Raw genomic sequence first — 23,828 nt, 5'->3', positions numbered from 1 at the left:
TAGTAGGTTCCAATTAAAGATAAATGAAATCACGTAAGACCGGACGTGATTGGGATTATGATGTGACCTGGGATGAAGATGAGAAAATTCCGCCATTGTTGTTTAGAGAGACGATACGGTTACAGATTTGTTTTCTCGTTTATGTCGATTGTTTTCACAGCTAAAGCATGTAAGTATATTCAAAAGATACACCTAACTAGTTCTACCAACTTGTTTATACTATAATGTGCTGAGATGATGATAATAATCAAATGCAGACCAATTTATATGACTAAATTCGGTCCATTCAGCTTCCCCTCTTTATGGATGTAGAACCGGTGTGGCGCACCATTTTCTTTTTCATAAAACTTAGAAATTTACGATTACATATACAATTTCATAGTGTTATTCTACTCCCGATTGTTATCCCGTTAAAATGATACTATTTTCGTATATTTTGATTAAATAGTGTTTTCATAAAATACCATCAAAGGTGATTTATTTTTTTCACAATCATTACACAAAAAAGCCCAAAATCATCTATCAAATTAAAAAAAACCCACATTCATTGGTTTGCGTGTCTGAAGTCAGAAAATGTTAACGTCACATAGGAATTTTTTTGTCGTCGAAAAAATATAAACTCCGGTATAAAAAAATACGTAAAAATAGTCTATATTGCTTCTCATCGGTAAAAAGTCATTAACATTTTGTAAAGGCTGTAACATATTTTATGTGACATGTAGCCTTTAGATGTCTTCATTCATACTTGGTGGCCGTGGGTTGTATAAACATTGCCATATACCTGTCTGTCTCTCTCTCTCTCTCTCTCTCTATATATATATATATATATATTCCTCTACATATACATGCTTCACCTACATAATAACAGACCCACCTTAAAAATACACCTTGTGAAACGGGAAGTGGTGCATAGTTCCTGTTTAATAAACCAATCACTTTCCTTCGCTATCAGGGCATAGAAATAGAAAACAAATAAGCTATAGATTTAAAAGATCTATAAAAATTATTTTAGCAAGAAATTCTCCTCAAGCCAGTGCTACAACATGTGATAAGGGCCGTCTTAAACTTGCAGTGAAGTGTTGTAGAACTACCAGTGTAAAGTAAAATCACAAAAATACTGAACTCAGAGGAGAATCCGATCGAAAAGTCCATACTCACATGGCAAAATCAAATGACAATACACATCAAAAACGATTCCTGACTTGGTACAGGCATTTTCAAGTGAAGAAAGTGGTGGATTAAACCTGGTTTTAAAGCGCTAAACCTCTAACTTTGATGACAGTCTCCTCCAATTCCGTTATATTTATGTCGCAGTAAAAATGGGACACCAATATAACGTCGACTTGGGATGAAGAATAAGTCACCATAAACCCATAAACTAGTCGTGGTAATACGTGTGGGCCATTTCTGCATTAATTGAGTCGTCCAATTTTTATATATTTTATATCATATAATCTGCAAGTTTACAATTATGTCCCACTTTCACTATTAATAAATAACATCAAACATATTTACATGATTAGTATGAGTTTCCCGGTAGATATACGCATTATAAGAAATATGAATTTCAAATATACCTTTCAAACATCAGGGTTTCACAGTCAGAAATTCACTACATATAGAGCAGTTGCTGTCATTCAAGTTGACAAATGGTTGTTGTCTCACCATGAAGTAGCGGTAGCGTTGTTCCGGAATTAATTTCTTGAACTTGACTGTATAATAATATACTAGTAAACGGCAAACGCCAAATACTGGTTATGACGGACCTGGACTTCACAAGACCATTCTAGTTATAAAATGTAGAAATCTACGTTGTCAAAACCATACAAAGTTGGACCATCTCGGTGGAACTTCCAAAATTTCGCAGTAAAAATGGGACACCAATATAACGTCGACTTGGGATGAAGAATAAGTCACCATAAACCTATAAACTAGTCGTGGTAATACGTGTGGGCCACTTCTGCATTAATTGAGCCGTCCAATTTTTATATACTTTATGATATAATCTGCAAGTATACAAATTGTAAACCAAGTTTACAATTATGTTCCAATAAATATGAACAATATGTTTGACTGAAATATTTGCATGCAATGGTAGCTTTATTCTGACCTTAACTTACATACCAAAAAGCGGCTTTTAAGTCATACTGAATTCTATATATTTGAAATACTAAAGTAACTTTAGTTTAATTGAAACATTTTAGATATGGCTAAAAAAATAAATATAGTTACAAGTACCTGCAGCAGCGACTCTCGTCTTCCGCCCTCCTGAATGTTATATTGACCAGTGACTAACTCGAAAAGTGATAATATTAGGATATATATATATGGTTAATATTGCCGCGATTTGAGTTCATGCATAACTCATGCTATTTGAATATAAATATATATCATTTAAATAATGAATTCCAAAAAGTTGTGCCAAATACGACTAAGGTAATCTATGCATGGGATAAGACAATCTTTAGGTTTTCGAAAAAATCAAAGTTTCGTAAACAGGAAATTTATAAAAATGATCACATTATTGATATTGATGTCATGTCAACACCGAAGTGTTGATTACTGGGCTTGTGATACCCTCGGGGACGAAACATGTTACATGAAATTGTCGAGTGATCTAATTGACTAAATGAACTGTATCACAAACTGTCAACACTGAGGTCATGAGTTCAAACACTGCACGTGCCAGATTCATTAGACTCCAATCTTAACTGACTAGGATTATGAGAGTTCCTACCGAAGGTTGCTAGTTCTCTCAAGGTAGACTGGTCTCCTCCAGCAATGAAAATTGACAGTCATAAGTTAGCTAATAGTGCTTAAAATGGCGGTTACACCAATCGATCAGTCAATCAATCAATTTTTTTAGCGTCAAATATATCAAATTATTAATTATTAATGTTTTAAGAGATACAATTTGAATTTGGATTTTGTTCGAAAAATATTTGTTTGCATTACGCATTGCATTTTCCGTTAAAACACGGCACATTGCAAAAGAGAGAAATTGAAATAAAGGTTAGAAATACTGTGTCATTTCTAAAATTACCAAGCTCAAAATTGACGTCAAAAGACATGTTTTCTGACATGAACATATGGTCGGAAGCGGAGTTATATTCACGAAAGTAAGATGTTCACCTAAGGGTAAGCTTTTAACATATATAATAAGACAAACAGACTTAACTGGTTTCAATCGTGTTATGCAAGGAGGATGAAAGGTAATAATAATTCATTATTCAACATATCTAAATTAATAAAACCCGTATAGGGGGATGGTTGAGATCTCATAAACATGTTTGACCTCGCCGCATTTTTACGCCTGTCACAAGTAAGGAACCTCTGGCCTTTGTTAGTCTTGTATTATTTTTAATTTTAGTTTCTTGTGTACAACTTGGAGTTAAGTATGGCGTTCATTATCACTGAACTAGTATATATTTTTGTTTGTGGCCATCTGAAGGACGCCTCTGGGTGCAGGAATTTCTCTCTGCATTGAAGACCTGTTGGTGACCTTCTGCTGTTGTTTGTTCTATGTTCGGGTTGTTGTCTCTTTGACACATTCCCAATTTCCATTCTCAATTTTATTTTATAATTGTTATTAACAAATGATCATAAATGTTAGTTATAAATACCTATAGTACTGGTTGTTACTATAGCAAAGCTGAAATGCAGAGTCATAGCTCCATCAGTTTGCCAGGGGTAATTCGTAATCAAAAGAAACTTAATGATGTACTTAGGTGAGGTGAATAAATGTCAAATGTTGGGACTCCTTGGTGTTTTTCAATGCGATACAAGGTGAAATATTTTGCCCATAACAGCTATTTATCTTTTAACATCAGACCTAATAGCTGATAAAAGGTCATTTGACAAAGTTTACGTGAATTCTTGATTTTCTTTGTTTTGATTTGAGACTAAGATAAAAACAATGTATATTTAAGGTAAAAGTCTGAGTCAGCCATTTCTTGCCATATTTTATAAGTCAACTATTTTAAAAAAGGAGCTACATGACCAGTATTTTTAGCATATTTTGATCCGTAACTTATATTCTTTCAGCTTGAAGTATCAATTTTGAAGTTTTGATTTGAATAATTTAACCTTAGATCACCTCGGTACACCCTTAAATGAATATTTTGCAACACATCTGTATTTCGAAAAAAAATCTCGTGCAATATTCCAGATAATTATGTTAACCCGAAATATCTACTTAAAATGTTAAAAAGGAAAAGATAAAAAAAACATACATGTGCAAACCACAACCACAATGCAAACCTCATAAATCTTTAATACTATTACGCCATTATGATACATCATATTACTAAGTTCACTTAACATAATGTTAGTTCAGAAGTACTTTGATGTTTTTCCTTATACTATAATACAACTCATCTTAATTCTTATTATTGAAAAGGGCTATTCATTTTTTAAACAGGACGATATTATATAAGTAAGGTTAATGTTGAATTTAACATGTAAAATAGGTAATTCATTTTCACTAAAAACACATCTTGTTGTGTTGTGGTTGTCGTTGATTTGTCTTGAATATTTCTTTTCCCTTTATTGTAATTTCAATAATCAAGCAGGTGGTTAATTTTGTTAAGTTCCTTTACATTTTGTCATTCAGTCATTTTCGGGCATTTTAAAGCTAAACTTTAAGTACGAGTGTTGCCCATTGTTGAATGCCTCTAGTTGCTTTCACCATTTGGTCTCTTTTGGATAGTTGTCTTATTGGTAATACTACCATATGTTTATATTTTGAAGTCTACGTATTTTGGTCAGTAAAATGAAGTGTTTATGCGCCAAATTAAAATTATTCACCAATATATTGCCGATCTCTTTAGCTGCTAGGTCATAAGATTGTGGGATTTAAAGCTTGAAGATGTCCGTAAGCAGACTCAACTCCAAAATGTATTCCATACAAATAAAAATAAATGTAATTAAAGTAAAGTAGTTGGATGCTATTTGTGGAGAAGCATCTTAATTCACCCAGGAGTTCAAACTGCCCAAATCTGTAACATATGATTTCTAAGCGGTTATGATTTGTGTTTCATGTATGATGTAAAATATATTTACACGTAATGTATGTATGTACAATTCAAAGCATACTGATTAACAATAGAGTTATTATACCAAAACATTTTCTTGTTATTATCGGTCCTCTAAAAAAAGAGATTATTTTTGGTTATATTTCTTTCAAATATATCTCTCCTTGATGGAAACTGAAATGATATTAACCGTCCGGTAGATAACTTGACCTGTTATTTTAACAATGTCCTTCTGTATCAGCTAGATGCATTTAACGATTGGAAAATATGATGCCCCCACTTGCCAAATGATATTTTATTACCCTGCAAATAACTTGACCTATTATTGTTACAAAGTACTTGTTACTTAATATGGTGCAAATTACACTTTGAAAGTATAATGCCTCACATGGAAATGTTATTATCCTGCAAATATCTCAACCCGATATTGTAACTACGTACTTTTTTTATAAATAAGGTTTTTTGTAACTCAAAAACCGTTAGTTATATAAACCTATTCTTTTTTATTTTAGGTCTTAGGGTCCTTACATAGAAAATGAGTTCAAGGTAAAAGGTCAACATCATGTTCTTAGGTTGGGCTTTGTTTCTTTTTTGCATTTTCTATGACATTTTTAAAGATCTTTATAAAAAAAACTAATGCAAAATGCTTGCTGTATTTTAATGAAATCATGATACCCTCGTCTGAAACGATCCAATGACGCTGATATCAGTTATTACCCTTGCCATGTTTTATTTAAGGTTATATGACTATAACTTCAAATTAGTTCATAATAAAGCAATACGGTTGCTTTCAACATGTTGGGTGACAACCGGAAATGACATTGAGTAAACAGGAAGTAGCCATTTTTTGTACCTTTTTCATGGAAATATATGCAGAAAACCATATGTTTTCCTACATCAACCTTTTATTTGTGATCGAAAGTTTCCTCCAATAAACTAGAAAGAAGCAAATTGTCTCCCCTATTTTAGGCAAATGTATATAGAAACCATGTATATTTAGAATCATTGTAGAAAAAGCTATCATATCAGACATGAAATGACATTTTCTAAACCGGGATTGCAAATTGTCTCCTTTTTAGAATGGACTGTTTACCGGATTTGTTCCAACATGAGCAACACGACGTGTGTCACATATGGAGCAGGATCTTCATTCACATCCGGAGCACCTGAAATTACCCCTAGTTTTTGGTGGGGTTCGTGATGCTTATTGTTTAGTTTACTATGTTGTGTCATGTGCACTATTGTTTGTCTGTTTGTCTTTTGCCAATTGTAGCCATGTCGTTGTCAGTTATTTTTTTAATTTATAAGTTTGACTGTCCCTCTGGTATCTTTCGTCCCTCTTTTAGGCAAAAATATAGAAAAACCATATATTTTACGAATTTATATGAATAAAGTTATTATTTTAGACCCGAAGTGATATTTTCTAAACAGGAAGTAGCAAATTATCTTTCTCATTTCAGACAATGTATATAGAAAACATATATATATATATATATATATTTCTTGAATCATTATGAAGAAATTAATCATTTGACGTCAAAGGTAACTTTGAGTAAACTGGAAGAAGCTTCTTATCAATGATAGAAAGACCTTCAATTTCTCTCTGAACGTGTTTTTTTTTATTTTCAATATTATTGTGGAACTTGTTGCTTATATTTCGCATATATCATCGAACAGTTGTTGTACTTTTAAAACTGACCATATTAAGTCAAATACATTATATTGTAAGATATATCTCTCCAAATACTGTTTTTCGTTTTCGTGTGTCTCGATCGCCATAATGCAAAAAGGTAACGACAATATTATTATTCTTATTGTCCGTTACATCCTGATCAATTTTTTAACTGATTTTGAGCAATCCATTGACATCTTCTAAGAGTTACCTATCTTTACCATTTAAATTTGTCGTTATCGATTTGTAATTCATAAACCCATAGCCGTATAAACCTAGATTCCTTTTGCTTAAAAAATGTTAGAGATATTGACAACAAATGTAAGTCACAACATGATATAACTAGGAAGTTTTTGTCGAAATGATACGCGTCATTTTCATGGGGTTCAATGCCACTGAAATGCGAAAATTAACAAATTGAAATATTATAACTTCAAACGTTGAAGCCATCATGATTTTTTCATGCAACTTATTTTAATTAATCAACAAAAGTCAAACACCGTCTGCATTCCACTTCTTTTAACTGATTTTTCTTTTTGAAAAATCCTATTTTGATGAAATGAAAATTGAAAATGAAAGATTTCATATTTGCGGAAAAGAATTTTGTTAATAAAGTTGAGAATACTGTTCTGTTCTTTAAACAAGCAATGATTATGTTGAAGCCCTGTGAATCCGAAATATAAAAATATGAAAAGAAACGGATGACGTTTTAGAAAACATGTTTCTCCTCAAGGTAAATATGTAACCCAAGCTATAAACAGAACACTACATACTAACTGATTGGCAATAGGCCTAATCAGCTCACAAACAAATATTAAAGTTTATATATTGGCAAACATATTTTAGTATTTTCGTTATTGATTAGAATTTACTTGATTTTCGATTGTTTTACTGTCATAAGATGAAATATTTCTTAGGAAATTAATTGGATTAACATACACAATGTTCTAAATGGGAAATCAGTGAAATAATTTCCGATGAAATAATCATATCCGTAGTATCAAAGATTTTGAAATTTATCTCATTTAAGACCTAGGGAAAACATCGTTAAAAAAACAGCTTTTGCACAGAAAAGCACAAACTAAGATGTTTAAAAAAATTCCCATGGAAGCATATTTTTCTTAAACGTTTAAACTATGTTTATGCAAATAACTGTATGGGTAAAATTTTAAAGATTTTTTCTAATATCCATGATAAATGTATCCCAACTTAGAAGAAGCCTTTTATAGACAAAGCTTGTTACGATTATTTGTGTTTATACATTTTTATATACTTTATATATTATATTTTCCATTTTATAATTAGTCCTTGTAACAACTGAAAATCCGTGCTCAAAAACATTGATAAACCAACTGGTGATGAAAAAGCATGAAAATCACGATTTTGACCGTCACTGGCAATACAAGATTCTTAAATAAAATTATTCCCCTTTAGCTTCCAAGCGATAACTGAATAGACTATAAGAGTAGAAGATGGTAACTCAGAATCATTTCCTTTTTCAACATACTAGTTAATTAATGAAAAACATTTTATAATTGTACTTAAATTGTACTCTAAATGATTATGATTAACGTTGATCCCAATTGATTTAAATTAAAACTGTATTTGGGTTACTTTGAATTTTCCTCCAACGAATGACATTCTCGACTATAAGACTAAGGACAGGATTGACATCTTTAATGTTTTCAAGATGAAATGGTGATAATAAATTTAATCAAATGCAAGATGGAAAGGTCGTAAAATTGGAAAATACTTTTCTTGTGAATAAAGAAGATGTGGGTATGGTCGAGTTATTGCATACATTTGTCAGTGGCGTAGCTAGGTCATTTTTAAGTGTACGCCCGAACCTCGGTCCTATTTGATCCAGGCCAATGAACCAGCTGGTAGTAGGTGAGCGGGTGCTAAGCCTCCGGAAGTTTTTAAGTTATCGAGAATGACATACCATTCCTGTCATTGAAAACTCATATCAATAACAACATTCTTTAGATTCAAAATGCTTATTTTTTATGTTTAATCTATTCATTGTTTATTTAGAATCGTAAATGAACATAAATTGATTAATTTTCTGAGTTGTTCAGATGCAATATTAAAATGTGTAAATAGAACCCTGGTTTTCGCCTGAAATTTCTCCCCGTAAAAGTTTATTCATTTATCAGTCCATTACAGGATTTAAACAAATCAAATATTTTCATTTAATTTCTGCACAAGTTTCATAACAAAATATGGAGGTTTATAAATCTATCATGTAAATTAACTCGACATCATAGATACCAGGATGGAAATTTATTCTTGCGCTATACGCGTTTTCCTCAAAAAAAAGTTTCATTAATTTTGACCACGGTTTTACAAATAATTTATATGCACCAAATTTTAACCTCAGAATGTAACTTCTTCAAGAAATTCCTTTTAAAAATCCATAAATTACTGGAAAATTCATCATATATGATTTCGTCATGTCAGATGCGCTGGATACTCTTTTGACCATAAACAGTTTTTGTCCAGATATCGTAAAATCATACGACGGTTTGACAAAGTTATTTAAAATATATAAAAACTTTAACCACATACTGAACCTACATCTACACAGTTATATTTTAAAAAAATGCAAACCACATTTCGAATCTAAGTACATAAGGAATTGCTTTAAAAAAGGAAAGCGAGTATAGAAATCAAGGTAGATTTAGACTTTGACAGAAAATGAACAAATTTATAAATATGACACCAATTTTGTCACTTTTATTCGAAATTACAAGCAATTGAAGAAATACTTAGAAGGTTGATGTACTGTTAACCAATTCTTTTAATAAATCTAGATGAAAATATTTTGTTTTACCAAATTCAAGTGTACGCCAGGGCGTTTTGACGTAAACGTAGCTACGCGCATGTTTGTAGCCGTGGTAACCCTACTTAAAGATGCATTGCAGAACTATATATCCTACGGATTTGCATCGGATAAATCACAGTTAAAACAAACCGAAATCAATACGCTACATTATATTGTATTTCAATTTGTTTTCTCTAGTTGGAAACCAGGTATAACCTTCACTATTAAAAAAAAAGAACAACATATATTTATATGTTATGTTATATACAAGACACTTCTCAATTGATGCTGATAACATAAGTTAAATATTTTATAGTTCAAACTTTATGTCAGACCTTTGGGATTTTTTTAAGACCTTGCTGCAGTTTTCAATGTTACATTAATTGTGACAGATACTTATTTGTTTCATTATTGCAGGTTTAGCCGTTACTGTATGTTGGTGTGTATATGCGTGTATTCAGATTGTAAATGGCCAGGTTCCTGTCAATGGTCCGTTTGACCTAAATAATGAGCCTTTCGATATCGACGATGGTAATATTGATAGAACACTTTTGTTATTAAATGAAGGTAGTCAAGAAGCTACTCCAGGAAATGGAGGTAAGTCTAAACTTCTTTATTTAAGGCTGATTGTTTTAATGTAAGACAAAAATTGAGGCAACAATACTCTACAAATTTTCAAAAACTCGTAAACTATTTCAATATACAAAACAACAAGGAAAAAAAGAATAGCCCAAACGGAGCGATACAGGTTTCGACGCATCTGCTCGTTCATGGTTTGTCCTTGCGAGTACTTCTTGTTATCAGCCCGTTTGTGTTTCCATAACTAATTATTTTAACGTAATCTGTCATAAACATGATGAATATACTGTTTATAATATATGAACACAGAGGTGTAATTACTCTCAGGTGTAGATGGTTTTGAACAGGTTTAACAAAAGATTTAGAAATTTAGCTTCTCTTAAATGGTATAGTTTTATGCATTGGTATTTGTCAGTTATTCTTCGAGTTTGAATGTCTATTCTGCTGATTATTTTTGAATGAAGACAGCATTTGTTATCTATAAAACAGATAGAAACATTCAAAGCTTCAACAGTAGAAATTTTTTTATTAGAAAATCCTTATTATTTAAAGATAATTTCATAAGGTGGGTTCAGGCAATGTACTCTGATATTAAAGGATGCATTATTAATAATGGATGGGTTTCCTCCCGTTTTAGGGCATCTCGCGGGGTCCGAAAGGAAAAAAATAAAATCTGATTGGAGTAAAAGAAATCTTACTATAATAGGAAAAAAAAGTTGTCATCAAATCTTTAGTTCTGGCAAACCTAACATATGTTGCATCAAACGCTATTATTCCTAAGGAAATGTTGCAAGACTTTAAACTTTAATTTACAATTTTATTTGGAAAGGCGAAAGAGATAGAATAAAAAGATCAAGACTTTCAAATGATTTTCTGGAATGTAGACTTAAGATGACAGACATTGATGCTTATATAAAATCATTGTATATCAACTGGATTATTAAATAAAGTGAAAATGAAAATGACAACTGGACAATTATTCCCAAATTTAACTTCAACAAATTAGGAAAAAATCTTCTTGTATTTAAAATGAATTTAAAGAAAATAAACGACATTGATAAAAGTAAGTTACAATATTTACCTGACTTCTATAAACAACTAATTCAAGATTGGATAAGTGTAAAGGGAGGTAATACAAAATATTCCAAAAATTTTCTTGAAATTAGAAAACAAGTTTTGTGGGGAAATGATAATATCCGGTTTAATGGAAAATGTATAAACTTTGATGATTGGATAAAAACTGACATTATTAATATAAATGATGTAATTGATGAACAGGGCAATATCTCTGAAACTGCCATTTTAACTAAACCTAAATATAAAATTGGATAAGGCAAATATATATGTTAAAAAAAGCAATACCAATTGATTGGAAAACAATTATTTGCACTGAAGATTCATTTAAAACTAAAATTAAAGTTATACATGTTATAAATGACTTAAGAATTATGCACAGGACAATTACTCCCTTAATGAGCACAAAGAACTCTATAAAATATTCACACTGAAAGATAGTTGTGATAAACCAAATGGTTTTCTTATGTGGGAAAAAATATTTGAAAAACATTTAAATTCTAAATTGAAAAATACCTTTGTTTTTATTTTGTTAATATCTCACTGATAAAAGATTGAAAATATTTTGATGGAAACTTATTCACTACATACTGCCAAGTAATGAACTCTTAAAAAAGTGGAAAATTACTGAAGACAACTTATGTAAGCATTGTAAAAATGAGAAAGACTATGAACATTGTTTTGTCAATTGCTCAGATAATAATGACTTTCTTAAAACAGTACATCTTCGCTAGCCAAGGGTTACAATCCACTCCCGCTCTCTTCACCCTTGGCGGATTGAGATAAAATTTTGGAGACATAAGGTTAGGATTTTTATAGGTTGCAGTAGAAACTCGCTGCATCCAATTAAAAAGCGCCTATAAAATGATCACGTGTAGATGTAGAAAGTGTTTGTAAACATTTGCCACGTGTTTATTGCGCAACAAGTCTTTACATCACTTAACATACGACTATATTTAGTGACAACTGGAATGTTTTAATCAACTAATAGAAGTTCCTGTGTATGTTTCATGCACAAATGCATGAATGTTGACGTATATTTTCGTTTCCTGCTTTACCAAGTGTGTAGAATCTAGACGCTACAGTGTTTTTACCTCCAAATTGAAGAGTTCAAGTGCTACCATTGGTCAAGAATAATGTATTCGGAATTAGCATGACTTTAATCTTCCGGTAGATGGTGCAACATTGATATCACAAATGTTAGCTCAATCTGCCAAGGGTGAAGAGAGCGGGAGTGGATCGAAACCCTTGGCTAGTGAAGATGAAAACAGTAATGAAATTGATGAAATCCCTAGGTATTGAAAAAGACATTATAAGCCTTGAAAATTTAGTAACTAAGTACAAAACTGATGATTCAGCATACTTTAATATTAATTACATATTAACTAGTATATCCTCCTCAATATACAAATCGCATTTTGTCTCAGAAAAGAAGACAAAAAAATAAATATTTTAAAAATTTTCCAGAAAGAAATTATTGAAATAAACAATTTTAATAACAAAAAAAATAATCAGATAATTTTAAAAACAAATAGATTTATTGCAAAGATTCAATTGAATCAGGACTAATCTTTGTACGAAGCAGAACACATTGTGTATAAAATTGTTTCTTGTACACAAGCCAAATATGGTATTATTTATGATCGGGGGAGTGTTCCAACCTAAACATGTTAAACTTTAATTACTTGTGCATTACATATACATTTCGACAAAAAAAAAAGAATCAGTAGATAACTAAAGAAAACTTGAATTCTCACCATACATAATCGTTAAATCCAGTGTACAATAATTATATTTCGACGACACACATCAAAACTATACCCGATAACGCACATGTGAAAAACAACACTGTGCCCAATATTAATGGAAACACGGATCATACCGATAACAGAGTTGATTGCGGAAAAAATAAGTACTATGAAAAAGAGAAAAAGAAACAAAATATTATGTATGTGAAATTACAATAATTTATCAAATATATTTTGTGAAATCACTTATGTTATGAAAACTAATATTATGAAGAAATAATATCTTGTCAAATAGTGCTTCACTTAACTATTAGGTAAGCTAACATGAGGGATACTAAGTTAAAGCTGTAAACTTAGTAAATTGTTACAGCAAATATGCAATGAAGATATTGTTACGGTCGAAAAAAAAATCAATAAAAAATTCAATATGCTAATGAATTCAAAATCTTTCAATTTTGTATCGGCAAATGTCATGAAATATAAGTTCCTTACACTTAAAAGCACCACCTATGAGCATTATGTTTCAGGTTTGTGCGTCCTTTCTTTAGTCCGTCCGTCCGTTTAGGTAAATGTTTTTGATGAAGTTGAAGTCCAATCATTTTGAAACTTAGTTCACATTATCCCTGTTATGACCAATCTAATTTTAAATCCGAATAAGAATTTCGACGCCAATTTCACGGTCTACTGAACATAACAAATGATAGTGCGAGTGGGGCATCAGTGTACTATGGACACATTTTCGTTATCTTTTTCAGTATGTTTGGCAGTTGGTGTATTACTTGGATTATCTGTTCCAATCAGATCATCTGAAGGTAGTATGATGTCTATTGGACAAATGACGGGGATGAATGTTATGAATGCAATGAGAAGCATGATGACAGGAACTGCAGTAACACCTGTGATGCCTACAGTATGTCCCAGTCCAGTCATTTGTCCGTCCCCAGTATCAGGTATGTATCACCAACTGCAGTATCACCTATTATGTCTACAATTTGTCCTAGCACAGCCACATATCCGTCCCAAGTATCAGGTATGTATCATGAACTGCAGAGTCACCTGTTGTGTCTACAGTATGTCCTAACCCAGTCACATATGAATAACTGCAGTATCACTTAATATTATGTTTACAGTTTTTCCTATTCCAGTAACATGTCGGTCTCCAGTATCATTTGATTAGGGACTTTCCGTTTAGAACTTTCCATCGAGTTCTGTATTTTTGAGGTTTTTAGTTTGTATACGAACTTTCCGTTCTGATCAGTCCAATAGTCTCTCAAATGACATAACTCTCCATTATTCTTGATTTTACTAATGACAGTATATAGTAACCTACAGTTAATTTCAACTGTGTTAAATCATCATACAGTGTTGAAGTAAAACATATTGTACAAGATTCGTCGGTAGTTGGGGTTAAAAAATGCTAAATGAGTAAAACAGAAATGAAATCAACAATATGGTATTTTTGGCCTACACCGATATGTGTTATCAATTATTGTTAATCAATGCAATCTGTATTTGATTATTTCAGTACCAACTTGTGAATTCGGATGGACTTTACGAGGCACAAGCTGTTATTTTTTTAGTGGGACTCAACTCGGTTGGAATGCAGCTCAGGTCTGTTTATTTTGATTCATTCATTTTGAGATGTGAAGAACATTAATACACAAAGGTCTATGAATCTGATTTTGGTTTTGTCAAATGCCTATTGATATTTTGATTATAGAATTAATATATTATATCACAAATTCTGTTAAGCAAAGGTATATATTGTGCTTAAAATATTGTATAGTACCTTTTATCTATCTTGAGGAAAAACTGTTTTGAAATTGATAAAGTGATATACCGAATCTACATATTGTACTATTTAAATGAATATGTCTTACCGATATCTTTATCAATAAATAAATACGTATTTACATTAAAACATAAACGATACAGATGCGCGTTCCGATAATGAATATTTCTGCACGGATAGTCGTAGTACATAAAAATAGAACGATCCATCAACAAAGATAAGCAGTCATATGTTCATTTGGTTCTTATCTTTATCAGTGGATCATTAAAAACAAAGTACAGTACATATTGTTTTAAATAATGGACTAGGAGATCATTTAACACAAATAAATACAAAACAATACTAAATAAAGGCAACAGTAGTATACCGCTATTTGATAGTCATAAATCAATTGAGAAAAAAAAACAAATCCGGGTTACAAACTAAAATTGAGGGAAACACATTAAATATAAAAGGAAAACAACAGAAACACTAAAGTGCAACAAAAAACCAAACGTCAATGCAACACACACAGAAACGACCTATCATTTAACAATTGCTATTTTTCCTGACTTTTTACAGGACATTTTAAGAAGTGCAATAAAATATCGTATACTAATTTGATTTATATTTTTCAGTCGTCTTGTCAAGCGATGGGTGGGCGTCTGGCAGAATTGGAAACCATTGAAGAAATAAATGCTGTGAAGGGTGTTGCTTCAGTCCGAAATAAACAAAGTAGTTTTAAACATACAGATACTCGAATTGTGCAAGAAAACATATTGAGACCATTTGGAACTCAAATTTACTTGTCCATGAGTTGGCATATAATACAGCTGTGACGTTCCATAATTAGCTGACATATTCCTGACTTGATACAGGCATTCCCTTTTTAGAAAATGGTTGAGTAAATACCCCCTCAGTCATGCCCGAATTGATGTAATCAAATTTAATGACGTTATGTTATTTTGAGTTCGTCTTTATCTCTATTATGATGTTTGCTTCTTGTTGCCTAATCTCTATTTTCTGTTAAGCGAATTCTGGACTTTATCGTCATTTCATGGTTTTTTGTCTTTTTGTTATGAAGTTATCTCTTATCTTTCACTGATTTGTTTTAGATGTCCCCTTGTTTCTCCAACACTTTGTATTAATAAATTGCATATGTTTGATGTTCCAGAAAAAAAAATATGACTTGTCGGCAATGAACAAATTTTAAAGTATTTACCGATCTGTCACCCTTTTTTGAACAGGGAAGACGGGGTACCAAGGGGACAGACCCTGAAATAAATAAATAAAAACTCAAAGACGACAACTTCTACGACACATTGCACATAATTGTGCAACACGAGCCATCAAAAACCAGGAGAGTGAACTTAGATGCTAGACATGGTACATAATCCGTTTTGCTCATGTACAAATCAAGTGAACAGAAACGTTTCATTCCTTGGTGTCACAATCGTGAAAAGGTGGACCAGATTTTGGTAACGACAATTCGAACATATTCGTTGTCATTTGTTTTAATTTCTGATACTGGTGTCTGCGTAGGATAATCTTTCTGAATAATATTTGCACGACAAATGACTTTCTTGTTCGGATATTCGATTGCCTTTCCTTATTGTCTTACTTTTTAAATGATTTTAAAAGTCAGTAAATTGTAATACATTCTTCTTTTACGTATCATTTTTTTCTTCAGGATTTTGGATTGGTGGACAGCGGTTTGGACAAGGAAGATTCGATTTCAAGTGGGCATCAACCGACCAGCCAATAACAGTTCCAGATTGGGCATTACCAGTTCAGCCAAACAACCAAGGGGGTAACCAAGACTGTATACTACTTAGTAGACCAAATCAGTACAGATGGAATGACAGACCATGCAGAGTGACATCGCATTACATATGTGAAAAAAGGTAATTAGAGAGGTTTGTCATGCCACAACACCAGGTTCAACCTATCATTTTTTTTCTAAAAAATGTCCTATACCAAGTCAATAATATGACATTTATTATCTAAAAGGTCGTTTCTATGTATGTTGCATTGTCGTTTGTTCTTTGTGTCACTTCAGTGTTCTGTTGTTTCGTTGTTTTCCTCTTATATATAGTCAGGAAAAATAAAGGCATCAGTAGTATACCGCTGTTCAAAACTCATAAATCCATGGACAAAAACAAAATCGGGGTAACAAACTATAACTGAAAGAAACGCATTAAATGTAAGAGAACAACGACACAACATTAAAATGTAACACACACACACACACACACACGGACTAAGCATTAGACAAAATTCTATGAGAATAACAAAAATAACATCAAAACCAAATACATAAATATGGGATAGATAAGTACCGTGACACGTCCTATAAAAATGTGAATTCACACTCACAAATAAGAGAAAACAAACGACACAATAGAAACACAACGTTAAAATGTAACACATACAGAAACGAACTTTAATATAACAATGGCCATATTCCTGACTTGGCCAGGGTTTTCTTTTAGCTACCAGAACATCCCTATTATTTAGAATAATTTATACTTTTGCAAACAGTAAATTTTGAAAATGACTATACAAAAGATGTACATGATAAAACTCAAGTAATAGCTAATTACAGGAAACAACCGAAATACATAACCCAAAAAATGCAACACATCCGAATAAGTTTAAACCTCAACGACAAGTGACGTCATAGACGTTAGAAATTGTAAAAAAATGACAAAAAATTGTCATTGTTATATTATAGTTCGTTTCTGTGTGTGCGTTTCCCTCAGTTCTAGTTTGTAACCTGGATTTGTTTTTTTTCCTCCATCGATTGATGAATTTCGAACAGCGGTATACTATTGTTGCCTTTATATATGACGTTTTTACTCGAAACATGTTTAGCGTCTATATAAGTTATACATCAAGAGATAACGACAAACGATATTTTCATTGCATAATAATATCTAATTGCTAAACTGGACAGATTCAATATCAAGAAAATAACGCTGAGAAAGATGCAAATGATAGGGGGTGATGGCCTCGCCGACCTAGATGTCTTAGTGATATCATATACTGTATCAATAGCTTGTCAAATGTGGAAGGGGATGAGGGCCTCGCCGACCTAGCTGTCTTATTGATATCATATACTGTATCACTAACTTGTCAAATGTGGGAGGGGATGAGGGCCTCGCCGACCTAGCTGTCTTATTGATATCATATACTGTATCACTAGCTTGTCAAATGTTGGAGGGGATGAGGGCCTTGGTGACCTATTTGTCTTAGTGATTCATATACTGTATCGCTAGCTTGTCAATACTTAAGTGGAGAGATCGTGGCAGATGTAATCAACTCCTAACTAAATGTCTATGATTGTTATTTTTCCTATCGACTACAATGAAAAAAAATGGACGTCACAAAATTGTCAATAGTAGAATAAAACAATCCATCGACCAATTAACAACAGATCGACATGTGTTTGTAATTGTACAGTGTCTCCGCCATTCATAATATCCAATATACTTCAAGTATGACTTTTAAAACGCATACTAGTATACAATATAATGAAATGTTATCCATACTGTAGGTTTTTATTTAAAAAAATATCACCAAGGTGCTTAAATTTAATACGACTTTTAATATTACATTGGGTCACTAGTTACTGTTATCGTCTAATCCACAACGGACTAAAAGTTCGTCATTTTAAAATTAAAAACATGCTCTTTGTTGAAAAATGTAAACTTAATTTTCTTGTTTGGCCGTCTTTGTACGTTTATTTTCACGAAAGAGTCGGTAGGTGTACATACTCCTGTTTATATATGGTCATTTGTAAACTCGATAAAAACTCATTTAAAATGATAATAAAAACAACCTTGATTATTTACTTATCGTTTAAATATGTTCAATTTAATATATAAAAACACATTCACAATCCAGCACTTTTGCTCAGGATTAAAGTTTAAATAAAGCATATGCTAATATATCATGTAAAATCGTAAGACGTGTATTTCCGAGTGTGTAATGCACAAAAGTAGGGCTGTTGTGTACTCTTAAAGTCTGGTGGTATGGTTTCCATGTACCTACTTGTTATACCAAATTAGATCGACGTGCACTACAGCGGAATAACGTGCTTAAGTTGTCATAGTGCACGTTAAACATAATTGGGCGGATTTAGTCTCTGTTGCGTATTTATCTCATTTATCTCAATTTATGAAGAGAAATCGAGACGAAGATTTACTCAGATACCGATTGTTTTCTTTTCTGCTATTTCACAAGTGGGTCTCATTGGGGTCTAAGCGTGACGCGGGATTGCCGATTTTTTGTAAGTGTGACTAAGTGAAAGTCAAATTATTATGCCGTGTAAACGAGAAATGAAGTCTAGCGGGACACGGGAAATTACAAAAAAAAAAAGATAGAATTGCTTACGTAAATAGTGTAAGCGGGATACGGGAATCTGACAAAACAGTAAGCGGGATCCGGGATCCCGATGAGATCTCCTTCCTAGTGAACCACTGAAGTCAGGAATTTGACAGTTACCAGTTGCTCAGTTTGTATATAATTCAAAGCATAATTAAACTGGGTCAGCCACGTGGACTTTCATCTTATGAATTCACTTTGCATTAAATGGGCAATTATAATCTTATAGTTCGTTTCTGTGTGTGTTGCATTTTCGTATGGTTTCTTGTTGCACTTTAGTGTTTCCGTTGTTTCGTTTTTTCCTGTTAGTTTTAGTTTACAACCCGGATTTGTTTTTTTTCTCAATTGATTGATGACTTTCGATATACAACGGTTGAGTTTATGTATATCTATAAAACCTTTTATTTAAATGAGATTATATAGAGCACTTGGAATGTAGGAAACCTGCAATATTTGACGTAGATTATAATGATGAAATCGTACTTTAAAGTCCAATATATTACATGCATTTCGGAAAATAAACATAAACTTGAAATTGACAATAGTTATTGATAGAACCCTACCTTTTACAAGGTTGTCACGCTTAGTTTCAATTTCACGTGATATTTCCCAAGGTTCCCATAATTACACAATATAACTGACATTTGTGATTTCTAATTGAAACATATCTGTGATTTTGCTGTGCTCATTTTCATAACTTAGAAAAAGCAAAGTATCTTAGAATGTAGATCTGACTTTATTCAGATTTGATTTGAAAGTTTCTCTCTTATAGCAATATACATATTTTAGATTGTGGTTAAATATAAGTTCATTAACTTTTCATATGTACAAACTTATGATCGACATGTGCTGACATTTTTTTCAAATAAATGTTCTATGTTTCAAAATGGTCATAATTATTGATACCAAGTGCATACTTGTATTTTCCTTATTTTACCATTTGAAATATCTAAAAAATTTGTTTCTTCATCAAATCTTTAGTTCGAATTATTCAGATATTCATAAATATCATTCATTACACCAAAAATGTCATTCAAAATTTAGTGGTAGTAAAATTGACTACACCTATTAGTTTATTAATATCTAGTGTATCACTGTCGGACTGAAGACAAAGCAAATGTACATATGATATATATTACACATGACAGTTTCAAATTACCGGCCGTGTACACTGATCTCATTCGTCTCAACTCGGCCGATTCCGTACCCTCATCTAACCTCGGCCGTGATATGTAGGATTCCATTACTGATCTCCTGTAAAGGAGGGGAATAAAGTATTAAAAATATTATAACAGTAGCAGTAAGCCGTCCATCTTCCGGCGAAGAAATGTAAGGCGTAGACACATATCACATACCGTATTGCAGCCGAGGGATAGAAAAAGAGTAGCGGATTCTACCGAGGATTCCCGAATGTACTAATCTATGAGGTCAACAATGAAGTGATGCATGAACCTGGATTACGTAATTGTATAATGATAATTTTGAGGCCCGACAGGACATCGCTTGAATTCCTGGACGTGTCACCTCATAATACCTCTGATGATAATTACTATTGACTTTGTGCTTTCTTAGACATAATAAACATAATATCAATATTCCATTTGCTTTAATTTACTAAAATTAAAACTAATAAGAGATAATTAAAGCTTTATATGGTCTCTTTGACAACATCTCAGTACGTTTTGAAATTGAGAATGGAAATGGGGAATGTGTCAAAGAGGCAACAACCTGACAAATAACAATAATACATTGAGAACAGTCGGTACTTAGTTGGAACTTTCATTGTATATGGTTCTGCTTGTAAATTTTTATAACTGATATTTTTTTCATAACTGATATATTTTTATAACTGATATTTTTCAATTTCAATTTCTTTAACTGATATTTTTCAGATGCTATTCATGTTAACGTGTTGATCCTATGCATATATATTTCATTAGAAGATTATCAATTTGGAAGGACTATTGTCAATTGATTTCATCAATACTTTCAAATATTTACCAATTAATGGATTAAAACATGATTTTATGTGTATTACTGGAAAGTATTCAAAACTTTTGCTCGCTTTTTCTGTCGATACTATTTTAGCAACATCGTGTAATTTTAAGAACTCTGATGACGTCATTACACTTAATTTCTTGGATGCATGTTTATTATTCAATATGGATGCTCATTGGTAAAACCAAACATTATATTTGTTTACCAAGCTAGCCATCATCTTTCAGCACATTGCACATAAAAGGAGCATGTTATACAGTGTCCTGCAATACTATTGGGTTATTTGTTTTGTCTTGTTGTAGGACAAATCATGCCAATCTATTAACTTTTATATTAACTAGTGTTGGAAATAAAATTGTGCATTAATGATTCAAATCTGAGTGCAAATCAGATCAAGTTATCACGCTCTGTAAACTATTAAATTACTAGGCTTCTGTTTTCATCGATTCTAAACGTTCACGCTTTTAGTGATTATATATTCAATAAACATGTTGAAGAAAAATGAGCAAAGCTGTTTTATCATTTCAGTGCAACAACGGCAGTGTGTCGCAACTAAATCTGAAGAACAGCCAAATTCAGAAACAGTGAGGAAGTGGGCAGTAAACCTTTTATCAATAAAGAACTCAAAATAAACTTGCAGATATTTGCAATTACTAAGACCTGCCAGGTCAAGGACAGTCTCGTTTTGAGTTGATACCGATACAATCGTTAGTGGAAATAAATATGTTCTACTGGGTACAAGACTAATGCCAACATGCAAACCCCGTTTTTGGTGGGGTTTTTGCTTAGTCTGCATTGTCCTATGTTTTGTCATGTGTACTATTATTTTTCTGTTTGTCTTTTTCTTTTTAAGTCTTGGCGTTGTAAGGTTTTTTGTTTTAAGTACGAGTTTGACAGTCCCTCTGATATATTTCGCCCCTCTTCTTTCGACTTTAAGTACCCTGTGAAATCAATTATCAATATCAAAGTTAAATGGTAAAGTTTTAAATCGGAGATTTTTCTTGTTTTTGAACATTTATCGTCATAAAAACAGTTTTCTTTTCTTGACTATCATTAAAAGAAGGAGAGGAGACATCAAAAGTTTGCTTCAAAGTTGTTGATAAATCCGTTGTAGTATTGTCTGACCAGGTAAAGTCCAAGAAACCCGAAAAAAGTAAATAAACAAGATGGATGGAAATAAACCGTTATATATATTTCTTTCGCCATATTCTTTCACCAATGGCGAATTTAATCGCCACATTTATTATGTTTTCGCATATTGCGAAAATGACGACCACCAGCGGAAACCCTGGAGCAGGACCTGCTTACCGTTCCGGAGCACCTGAGATCAACCCCAGTTATTGGTGGGGTTCGTGTTCCTTATTCTTTAGTTTTCTATGTTGTGTCATGTGTACTAATTTGTTTGTCTGTTTGTCTTTTTCATTTTTAGCCATGGCGTTGTCAGTTTATTTTCGATTTATGAGTTTGACTGTCCCTTTGTTATCTTTTGTCGCTCTTTCATGTTCACCACATTGCCTTTTTTTAAAAATTAGAATTTTCTGCCGACAAATTAGTAAAAAGAGTATTTCAGATTAATTCTGCTGCTGATGAAGTGCTTACCCAAATTGGTATAATCCTTTCAATAGTAAGTGCTGAAATGCTTTAAAGCATACTTTATTTAATTTCACCGTTGATCAATTGAGAAAGTATTGGAAACAAATTGTGTAAATCCCTCAGGCAAAACTCAATGTAGATGGATTCGGATATGTTGTCCAAGTACGTATTTATGATATCTTTCGAGTTGTGTAATGTGAGTGGTACTGAAAGCAAATCTGGAAAGAAAATCGGACTCACAAACTTTAAAAATGTTTTTTTTTCATTCCCAAATAAGATGAAAATAAAATTAAATTGTTAAAGTATATACACATACTTTCAAAATTAATACTCGTCAACATGTAAAATCGACATTTAAAACAACTCTCTACTTACCTCAGGCCTCACAACCTATCTTATTTGTACTGATCACCTTCTGTATCTTGTATACATGGCCGAGATTGACCCACCAGTAAGGTTCGAGTTCATCTTGAGTATGGAACATATTATAACGTGATTTAATCCCGTCAACGCCTAGATCTGATGTGATGGACGTAGGTAGTACTTTGTCCAGTTGTCTTGATTTGAGACACAACATAACTTTCTCCTATATGAATATTAAATACATATCATTATGTTTATGAGTTTCGAACAGCGGTATACTACTGTTGCCTTTTTTTATTTTGTACATGTACTTTATTCGCGAGTACTTACATGTATTTTCGAGTATTTGGTACTTCCGACATATTTACAAAAAATACTGATAATCAGCTTTCCGGTTAAAAGACGACAACATTGGTGATACGTTGTCCTATTCCTTCTGTTGTGATTTAATACAAAGTTAAATGAAAAAGTATGATTGCCATAGACACAACTCTCCATAAGAGACCATATGACACAAAAATAACATCTATAGGTAACCGTAACAATGAGTAAAATCCATACCGGTAGTCTACTATAAAAGTCACTAAATGACGAATATTGAACAAATGAAACAAGACAAACTAACGACTAGATTTATGTTTGAAATAATGAACGAAAAAAAATTATTTTGATATACTGCAACAAACGACAACCACTGAATTACAGTTAACTTTCGATCTATGAGTTTGACTGTCCCTCAGTTATCTTTCGCCCCTCTTGTACATGCTCCTGACTTGAGACAGGCACA

The 23,828-nt window shown here is 32.2% G+C and overlaps 1 protein-coding gene across 1 annotated transcript; it reads left to right on the top strand.

Annotated features, from left to right (window-relative positions):
- The first annotated feature begins 47 nt into the window (after positions 1-47).
- On the top strand, positions 48-21,718 carry LOC143051198 (uncharacterized). The gene is made up of 7 exons (XM_076224183.1): positions 48-169; positions 9,947-10,126; positions 13,686-13,880; positions 14,456-14,541; positions 15,340-15,436; positions 16,392-16,605; positions 21,614-21,718. Exons 1-7 carry the CDS (start codon positions 73-75, stop codon positions 21,639-21,641), a joined length of 897 nt encoding a protein of 298 aa, XP_076080298.1. The 5' UTR covers positions 48-72; the 3' UTR covers positions 21,642-21,718.
- Positions 21,719-23,828: the final 2,110 nt, after the last annotated feature.

Source organism: Mytilus galloprovincialis, chromosome 11, assembly GCF_965363235.1.
Source record: "Mytilus galloprovincialis chromosome 11, xbMytGall1.hap1.1, whole genome shotgun sequence".
In the NCBI taxonomy this organism is placed as follows: domain Eukaryota; kingdom Metazoa; phylum Mollusca; class Bivalvia; order Mytilida; family Mytilidae; genus Mytilus; species Mytilus galloprovincialis.
Note: the sequence above shows the minus strand (reverse complement) of the source record. Positions and strands in the feature narration are given on the sequence as shown.